A 10,345-nucleotide genomic window follows, 5' to 3' on the forward strand; every position below is an offset into this window, starting at 1 on the left:
TAGAAAAATCTACAATTTTCGGAGGCTCTATCCAAAGCTCTCCCTTGATGCTAAATAATTTCATCCACATGTCTTTGAAAAACTTGTAGTGGAGAAAGAGATGATCTTTTTTTCATTCTTCCATATTATTCGAACACATAATGCACTATTGGGGTTTAGAGATGATTTGTTTTATGAATGGGGTTGAGAGATGATTAAGGACGTCTTTTTTGTAGGTTCTCCGAAATATAGAGCTTTCTCAAGGCCACGAACCAAGTAAACACCCTAATCTTAATGAGAACCTTTGCTTTCCAAATTTTATCGGCTAGGAAAGTGAGTCGGATTATCAAGAGGTGCAGATTACACAGAATAAAATGATGTACGGACAAGGATATGTCAAATCCTCTTATCTTGGATTAAGGAGGAGTGGAAGCTCTTTGAAATAGAAAGAAGCTCAACCATAGACTCGCAATCTCAATCAAATGGGTCAAAATACAAATTCATTTTTTTATTATTAATTCAAATAATGGTGGAAAAAGTGGGATTCTCAACCTTGGTATCAAATCCGATATTTACATAATGGGCTCAAATGGTGGTCGAATTGACCATATATTGCAGATCGCAAATGTTCATGGTCATATTTGACAACCACTGAGTCGAGTTTAACTTTGAAAATTAATCTGAAGTTCAGATACTCAACCATGGAACTTTTTATTTTTCTTTTTTTCCTTTCTTCTCTCAGATCTCAGATTATAAAGAAAATTGAGAAGGCAGCGTTGTTTGAAGACTTTTCTGGTGGTTTATAGGGTGGTTTATGAGCTGGTTATTGTATTTGGTAAAGACTTAAAGAGGGTGGAAGCCTGGGAGGGGAAGAAAATTTTCACGGTACCAAACTCAAAGAAAAGTCTGCTCCAGAGCGCTTCCACTGACTTTGTTCCCTCACAATATTTCAAGCGGAAAAAACTACTTCCTAATGTATACATTGAATCCAGTTAGTGGGATAATTTTTTCAAATTTCTATATTTTAAATACATTCCAAGCATATATAATGATATAGTTCTTTAATAGATGATTGAGATGCGATGAAAGACCCAAGGATCATACACCACAATTCTTCACAGGTACTCACTACCCAGTCTAGCTAAAAGACACAAAGAGCTGATTGAAAGTATGGAACAGTGCTTAGAGAGGGTGCAAGGCTACAAATACAAAGAGCGAGAGGACAAAGGAAAAGGCAAACTTTCATAGTATTCGAGAAATGAGGTCTTTAGTTAGCAAGCACCATCTCAATTTCAATCACCTTATAAAAATATCCAATAAAAAAATGCTTCGCAGTGTTAGGTAGTATAAAAAATAGACATTGAAAAGGATTTGTCATCGATAAAGTATGATAAGGGCATATACCTTGGCAGCAAGAGTCATCTCTCTAAGCAAGGTCAAAGTACTTCTTTGTAAAAGATAGCCAACAATTTTGCAGGCCCACGGAAGTTTGGGATCTATCAAAATAACAACAGATTCCAGTAAAACTGATAAAATATGTGACATGGATTCTGACACAGAAGATTGTTTCTTGAGTTGGCTGCTGCAAAGAGGAAAAAGAATGAGGAAACTGTTAAAGACGGTATTAAAAAGATGAACAAGGGTCGAATCTCAATATAAAAAGAACCACTGTAATACCTAATGATCTGAATTTACAAAACCGTAACTTTATAGAGAAAGACACTGGTTTTCACATCAATTAATAACACTTCCATATCCACGATAGATGTTCGTGAACTATAACCTGAGATTTTTTTTTAATTACAACACTTCCCTTTTAGGATACATCATATGAGTAGCAAACATTCCATTATTCTCATCCCACTTTACTTTTCATTTCTCAACTCCCACTTAATCTCTCATGTTTTGTTCTCCCCTCCCACTTGATGACTGTCTAACATTCTAAGTTTGTGCGCAAACCAACTGTTTGCAACTAGTAACAGATGAAAAAAGCAGCATTGAGTTAAATACAAGAAGGAAACAGAAAGCAACAAATAACAAAATGATCATAGAGCACACTATTGAGTGAAGTACCCCTTATCAGGAAGTATCGAATACACGCTAGGCATCAAGTGAAGTACCCATATGAAGCTTGTATTAGGAAAAATAAATTACAATGCCCGACATTTGAGAGAGTACAACAGAAAATTGAAAGCCAAAACATTACATGAACCTACGCAACCTTTGCCGGTCATATCTTTGAACTTCATGCTATGAGAAAAGATAAAATTTCCAATCAAATCAAGCACATGGAAGTTTGAAGTAACTTTAGAACACCTTTCAAAAGGGTCTACAGAGCCATTTTATCAAGTGCTAGAACCTTAAGACCAACAGTATAGCCAACTAAACTTAAAACAAGTAAATACTTCTTGTTTTCCTAGAAATAATTTCAAGGGAGGTAAGAGTGCAAAATGAGTCCTCTGCTTCTTAGATAAAAAAAATAGAGAATGTGCTTGTGAGATGAATTAGATTTAGTGGATCTCAAGTGGGGTAAAGGAGGGCGAAAAAAAAATGATTTTAATATATATAACCCTTAGGGATGATGTCATTACGTAAATATCCCACTCAAGTTCCACACCAGGTAGGTTTTACAACTTTGGGGATTGAATGTCACAACCTACTCCTTAGGTATTCCTATAAGGATTAAATGCATATCCTGAAACAATATTACTTTGGGTTCTCTGGAAAAATTAAACATCGATAAGAGTCATCAACAATCGATATTTCCACTCCTAACTTCATATGTGTGTTGTCTTCTACATATAGCTTTGTCAAGAAAAAATGATGTTACCAAATAAGGAAAAGTAAAAGTAGAAATAACTTCATGAGAAAGACTTAATTTTTTTTGATAAAGAAAATACATTAAACTAGTTACAAAATAACCCTCGGTTCACTTTGATAAAGATCTCCTAGAAAAACATCATTCAAAGATCCAAAAGCTTTCGATCCATAAAAATGCAAAAAAATAAATTCATCCCGCATAACTTCTACAATCAAAATTGGTCCATAATAATACGAATATTTCATTCTAACCAAATGATAGCCAAGAAAGATGCATTTCAAAGCTTATGTAGGATATTGTTAGGCCTAAAGCCATGAAATTTCATCCCCAAGAAAACACAAATATGTTGTGGAGCAATCCAAGATTCCACTTTGATGTGAAAGAGTCTATCTCATAATCTTACTTGCATAATCACGGTGAAGAAATATGATAAACTGGTTAGATTAGAGTGAGCCAAATTGGGTCGACGAGTAAGATGAACTTGAAGGAGAGGATTGAGTATGCAATTTTAAAATACCTGTCCTAAAATCAACTCAACAAATTTTAAAAAAGAATACAAATTGAAACTTTTTTTGCTCATGTAGTGATGTTCTTGATCATAAATATATTGCATCTAACGAATATGAGTTTCTATGCAGCTTAGAATCGTGTCTTAATTGTAATATCAACAATACTTTGTCTTCTTAAAAAAAAAAAAAACCAATCTGTCTTGGACACATAGAGTAAAATCTAAGTTGTTGAGGCCATGCGAATGGTCGCAGATGACTTTTGAAATCATTGCAAATAGTTTTATGGTTTGTCTCTTCCTATATTGTGGTCATACTAAGCTCAAAATCTTTAGAATACGGTCATAATGCAATCATGTGGATGATAGTTTGCACTATAGTGCTATATTCTAGAATATACAAAAAAAGGATATTAATCTTAGAATGAAAATAGTTTATAGATAAAAGTACAAAATTTAAATTGTTAAAGTGATATAGATATAACTTTGGAAAATAATAAAGAAAAAGTGAAAAACAATTCAGTCACAAGTAAAGATTGATCTTTTTAATATATTAGTTCTTGAAGGAAGATTCAAAATAGTAAGCATGAAAAGCATTATGGGAAAAATGGTCCTTAACAAAAGCTAGAGAGAACCACAAATAATCCCCTCCAAATGTAACTCATTAATACAAAGTATGTCTATCGAGCATATTTCATTCTTTTACAAGACTCAATTGTATTGGTAAGCAAACTATTAAAAATTTTCTACAAGTCCCATTTATTCTCATCTTCCATCTCTATTTAACATGCATTCTTTTCATATTTCATGGCGGAGAAAATATTGGATAAATAAGGTAAAGAGAATCTTAATTCAATTGAAATAATTGTGAACCACATAAATGAATTCGGTAAGGAATATGTTCCTTTTATCATAAATACATTCCAAAACTAAATTTGCGAAACAAACCTATTAGCATGAACAGCCCGAATGCATGCATATGTCAGTCGCTTCACCCTGAAATCTACCAATCTAGTATTTGGTAAATAGGTCGTGCCAGCAAACAACGTAACGACATCTGCAAATTGTTCAAAACTATAAGCATACATAAAAAACCCAATGATTAAAAACCTCCATCTGGTGAGGTCATAAACCACGCAATATACCAAAAATAAATAATTCACTACTCAAAAACACTTGACCATGAAAATACAATTAATTTCTCAGGTGAATAATCACCATAATACTCCAATGTTGTCCCATTGAGTTTCCTACTTTACAAAAACCTCAATTAATTGGAATTTACATCTTACCTACGTACTCGAGTTTGATTTTACACTAAAATTCATATTATTTTTCATTAAATGTCAAGTCGAATGCACGTATTCACTCCCATAGCCAATACTTGTAGTTGTATCCATGTAACATAGGCCAAAAGGTTGCATTCAAACTTGGATATGGAAACTAGGTAAAGTGAGGGAGAGTAGCGGCTAGAAAGGTAGTAATAGGTAAAAAGATAGAAAGAAAAATCTAGTCTTATTCTATTATAGGTGATGCTGTAAACTCATTATGACAACCTACATAAAATATAGAGCAAATTTAAATCGACCAAGGCAATAATAAATTTTATAAAGCATACAAAATTTCTCAAGACTTCAAGTCCATCTAATGTTTCTTTCTTCATAGACTAAATTATTAAAAACGCTCTTTGTTCAAATATAATGGTTTCATGACCTCAATCATAAAAAAGTGCATAAAAGAAAAGACCTCATATTCAAGGAAATGATATGATTTGAGTTTCTTTTTAAGAATTTAAAAAAGAAAAAATTCAAGTACTCCTACTGTTCCATAGAATTAGCCACAAGTACAAATGGGTGAAAATCAAGAAAAGTGAGTAAAAATGGTAAAAAGGTGTATTTAATGGTGAGGTAAAAGAAAAGAAGAAAAGTATAAAATAGATGAAAAGGTAAGTTAAATGTGTAAATGAGCATTATAGAAAGAGTGTGGGTCATGGCCAAAAATACAAATAGGGCAAAGAAAATAAGGTTAAGTCTATAGGATAGGAGTATAAAAAATGGAGAGCAGAAGATGGGTTATACTTTGTGAAAACTCTCATCATTAAAATTTTAATAATGTGAAAACTTTCTTTAGGCATCTTCAAATATTATAAGAAATGTAAACCTAATTATCATAAGAAATACTCCCTCCTATTCATCCAATGTGTCACATTTGACTTTTCACCTTTTTTTAGGTGGTCTAATGGGACCACATATGAAAGAAAAAGAGTGGTGTTTTAAAATTTTGATAGATGTAAAGTGGAGTTAGTAAGTGTAAAGGTGTGAAAAAGTTAAGTGTAGTGAGGATAAATTGGTAAAGTTAACATACCCAAAATAGAAATGAGACATTTGGGGTGATTTGACCCAATAAGGAAATGGGACACTTAAGATGAATAGGAGAAAATATTTATCTAGTGTCCCATCCCAAAAAACATTTGAGATGAGATTGTCGTTTCTAAATTCTAGGATGCCAATACTACTTGATCATAAATCTCATTATACATTAAACAACAATAAACAAAAAGTTGAAATTCAAGAGCAACAATATATTACTCTACATCTAGTAACTATGAAAAGATACATAAGTCTTCTATACCCCCGGCCCCAATCATCTCTTATCCATTTAATATCCACCCTAATTTGCTCAAATACCTCCAATATAACAGAAACCATTTCTTCCCAAGTATTCTAGTTATTTAGAACATGGCCCAAAAACAAGGGTGCATTACAGTATGCGACCGCCTATTGCGACCGAAATAGAGGCTGCATGGACCGCAAAATGATCCGCATTAGACCTCAAAATTGGTTTTGGACCATTAACGCAAACGTTACCAAATCCATATTTTTGTCCTATGATTTAGATTCTTTTACATGTCCAATAAAGATACTAGGTTGACTTCTAGGACATCCAACCTAGGCTTTGTCATAGACTATAAGGCTGCCCCTAGCAACCACAACAGTTACACATATCATCCAAATCCCGGCCATTTCTTTTTCATTCAATTTCAACCCAAATTTGCTCAAATAGGTAGAGTTTTGAAACACAATCCTATTGTTGAGCACAAGAGCCCATATACCTTAGTTGAACTTAAAATAGCAAAAAGACTCATCAATAGAATCAAGCTTATAAGGTGTTACATATGACCAGTCTGCCTAATGTCATGAATGTGAAAACCTTCCAAAATTATTTATTTTATGAAGAAAAATTTTATCAATGAAGAAACTTCATAAATACATAGGGATAAGAGATGTCTACAAAGTTCGGCCATCAAAGTCATTAGAACAATGTTGAAAGAGGCCATTTTCCTTAGCCCATAACAAGGCTAAAATTGTGCTTTATCCCAGATAATTTCCAAGGACAAAAATCAATCGTTAAAATTTGTATATTTCTTTCCAGCCAGATAAACCATAAAATTGCATAACAATAACCCATCCATAATTTCTTGAAGTCTTTATTGCCATCAAACCCACAAAAAAAAAAGTAAATAAGAAAATATAAACATAAAAAAAATATAAAAACATTCAAAGTGAAAGACCAAACATTTTGCAACTCCATACCAACCTAAACATAGAAGCAAAGCAAATATAATATATTAAGGAATAAAGATTGATTTTCGGACACATTTAACTAAAGAAAAATTCACCAGTATCTTGAGCAAAATGCTGAAGTAGTCGACATGTTTCTCCAACAGCAAGAAGATCATCCTTGTTTCTTGGGTTGAAGAAAAACAGTAATTCACAGAGAAATCTTGAATCTGGACCAAAACAATGCCTAAAGAAGCAAACATAAAAAATCAGAGTACTAAGTTTCTCAGAAAAATGAAACAACAAATTTTGAACAGAATATGATAGAAACAAAGGAAACACAAAAAAAGAAGATAAGATATATAGGAGCTATAGTAAACAAAAAATATCTTCACCTGTCTACATTCTGACAGTGCTTCCCATATGTAATGAAAAACTGCTCCCGCACCTTATTTTGTTCAACTTCAACAGCCTTCCAGGCTCTGTAGCATTTCTGCAATTAGTGAGCAAAAGAATAAAGTACATCACAATGCATAAGACCTTTGCAGCTCAATCGGAAGCCAATAGCAGAGACTTAAAAAGGAGTATCAAATTTAACATATTTCAAAAAAGCAACAAGTGGTTCATTATGCAAGCAACTAAAGTATTAACATTCTTTCCTGATGCTTGCAAAACATATATATGGGTTGAAATATCTACTTAAATGATCAGTAATGACCCTGAGGATGAGTATTCAATGTTTGACTGCAAGGTAATAGCATAATATCTTCTTTACCTCTTTGCATGTTTCTTATCGTTGACAATTAAAATCTCCTTGCAAGGCTAGCAATGGCACCGAGGATGAGTATCAATGTTTGACCACACAATAATAGCATAATATCTTCTTTACCTTTTTTGCAAGTTTCTTAAGGTGTTGATAGATTGAAACATCTGCTTTCAGGGCTAACAATAGATAATATATCTTCTTTTCCTTTCTTGCAAGAATCTTAAGGTGCTGATAGAGTATTCAGTCACGGTAAAAGCATAATATCTTCTTTTCCTCATAACAGCTACTCCTTATGTCCCAAAGAATTAGTCTCATTTTAGTTTAGTCCGTCCATTGATTTTTCCCCAATTCTATTTTTGGTAATGACCTACACTCTTTCTAGAATTCACATCTACACATCTAACTTACCTTATAATCTCATCCTCACGTTTCTCTCACTTTCTCATAAAATATACATTTTTACCTTTTTTACTCCTCTTGATTTTCACCCGTTTGTATTTGGAGCGGATAGGAGTAAGTAATCAGGGGCTCACTATTGTTACCACTGTCAATGATTTGCCTAAACATCAAAAGCAACCCTACAGCACTACAGCTAAGGTAAGGGGTTACTTTGGTCCTAAGTAAGCTCATTTTTCATCTTTCCCAAGAACCAAAGGCAATGAACAAAGCCTTCCCCAGCAAAACCCTCTCCCACTAGTCATTGACTCATTACAAACATAAATTTACAGACTTCTAAATTGAAAAGCTTCCTGCATAAGCCGATGAACGAAAACTACTCTAGAGCAAATATATCAATATTTCACCCAAAATGTAGCTCCTTTGATATTATGTCTATCCATCCACCCATTAGATATAATAACATAACCTAAAATCCTCTATATTCAGTTATCGATATACCAATTACCACCAAAAAATTTACAATTAACGTGCAACAAACAATATCAAAAACCCGTCAAAATTCCTAAACCTAAACAAACAGCAAAAAAATTCTCACGATAGTCTAAAATTTTTAATAAAATACCACAAGTCGCAAATTTTAATAAAAATGAACCTGAATTTTGAGAGCAGCGGAATTCTGCTGGCGTTGAAACATTCTACGATTACGCTCCAATCGAGTTTGCTCCAAAAGTTTTTGCCTATCTCTTTCTTTGGAGCTCCGGCCACCCAAATCAACCCGTTTTCTCGTCGATGGATCCCCTGAGAAAAACATCGTCTGCTTTTTTGTTTTATTTCTGTAAAATAATCGATTAAACGATAACCCACGATTAATTCAATTTAATAAATGTAAGAATTTCAGAATTGAAATCTTTAAATTGAACAAAGTATTAGTATTATTGGATTGATCGTTGATACTTTTGATTGATTCAGGTTGCCCTAAAACAAGAACAAATTAGGGTTGAGATTGATGAGTTTTTGAATTTTGTTGAACTGGTGTTGGGAAAGCAAAGCAAGCTATGGAAGTTTCGAAAAGGAGGTGGTTGTTAAATAGAAGTACAAAATAATAATACTAGCACTGAATTTTGCGATTGTTCGTAGTGTGAGGGGAGGGTTATTAGAATCAAACTTAAAACTTTTCTTCAAAAATGGTACTTAATCTTGAATTGATATTCTTTTCTTAATCATACATAGCCATGGGTGAGGATAGTGATAGCAACGAGGCGGTTGCGTCGGTTTCGGTTCTACTAAAGTGGAACCATGCAGTTCCATGGCAGTTCAAAGGGTGATTTCAATCGGGTCGGGAGAGTTGGACCATTGGCTTAGTACTTTATTTTATTTATTTTGCTTTAATTATATATTTATATATATATATATATATATATATATATATATATATATATATATATAAGAATCAAATTAAGACTTTTCTTGAAAAATGGTACTTGATCTTAAATTGATATCTTTTCTTAATGGTGCATAGGGATGGGTAAGGGTAGTAATGGTTAGGATATGGTTTGAGTCGGTTCCATTTCTATCAAAGTGGAACCAGGTACTTCCATGACAATTCAAAATGTGGTTCTAAGTGGGTCGAGCGAGTTGAACCACCAGGTTAGCATTTTATTTTATTTATTTCTTTTTAAATAAAAATATAAAAAATTAATGAAATTCTTTGCATGTCAATAATCATTTAAATTTTTACTAATAAGATGAAAATAAACATAATTATTAGTAAATAACAAAGTAAAAATAAAGTCGATCAATTAACAAATAAAGGGGAAAAAGACTGAAAGAGGACTTGAACCTAGTATCTCGATAGAATACTAGCTGCATATGTATCCTCAAGGAACCAAAACTTACATAATGCTTGACATACCTTTTAATTGTAGTTTTTGGTTGTTGTTCAATTGTCCTTAATCCTATTTGTCATCTTCATCATCATCTTGTTGGTTTGATACCCATGTTGCCGCTACGCTCAATAATGCAGATATATTTGTCATCATCTATATATCATCATCACCTTAATCATCATTGTTCTTTAATCCTTGTGCTCTTATATCAATTTAATCTCAATCTTTCTTGCACACACATAAATGTACAATATATGGAGCAAGACTAGTTCTTTTTCCTTTTTGCACTTTCTTACCTACATTCAAAACAGAGTACGATTAAAATATTTATGTTCATATAATATTACTGTTTGATATTTAAGAGTGTTCCTAGGTCATACTACACCATACAAAAAAATATTTGAACGTTTAGGATTTCGAGGCAATTCA

The 10,345-nt window shown here is 32.8% G+C and overlaps 1 protein-coding gene across 2 annotated transcripts in view; it reads right to left on the reverse strand.

The window, feature by feature from the left end:
- LOC130804337 (E3 ubiquitin-protein ligase UPL6) overlaps positions 1–9,208 on the reverse strand; it is a 38,150-nt gene extending 28,942 nt beyond the window's left edge. Inside the window, exons 1-6 of one of the 2 annotated variants that reach the window (XM_057668744.1) lie at positions 8,985–9,208; positions 8,683–8,863; positions 7,261–7,358; positions 6,985–7,112; positions 4,254–4,362; positions 1,384–1,561 (exon numbers count right to left, since the gene is read on the reverse strand). In XM_057668744.1, the coding sequence (XP_057524727.1) occupies positions 1,384–1,561; positions 4,254–4,362; positions 6,985–7,112; positions 7,261–7,358; positions 8,683–8,841 (672 nt within the window). In that variant the 5' untranslated portion in view covers positions 8,842–8,863; positions 8,985–9,208. Of the gene's footprint in view, positions 1–1,383; positions 1,562–4,253; positions 4,363–6,984; positions 7,113–7,260; positions 7,359–8,682 lie in introns of both variants that reach the window. The other variant, XM_057668752.1, reaches the window with a different exon arrangement.
- Between the last annotated feature and the right edge of the window lie 1,137 nt (positions 9,209–10,345).

The sequence above is a fragment of the Amaranthus tricolor genome, chromosome 2, assembly GCF_026212465.1.
Source record: "Amaranthus tricolor cultivar Red isolate AtriRed21 chromosome 2, ASM2621246v1, whole genome shotgun sequence".
Lineage (NCBI taxonomy): Eukaryota > Viridiplantae > Streptophyta > Magnoliopsida > Caryophyllales > Amaranthaceae > Amaranthus > Amaranthus tricolor.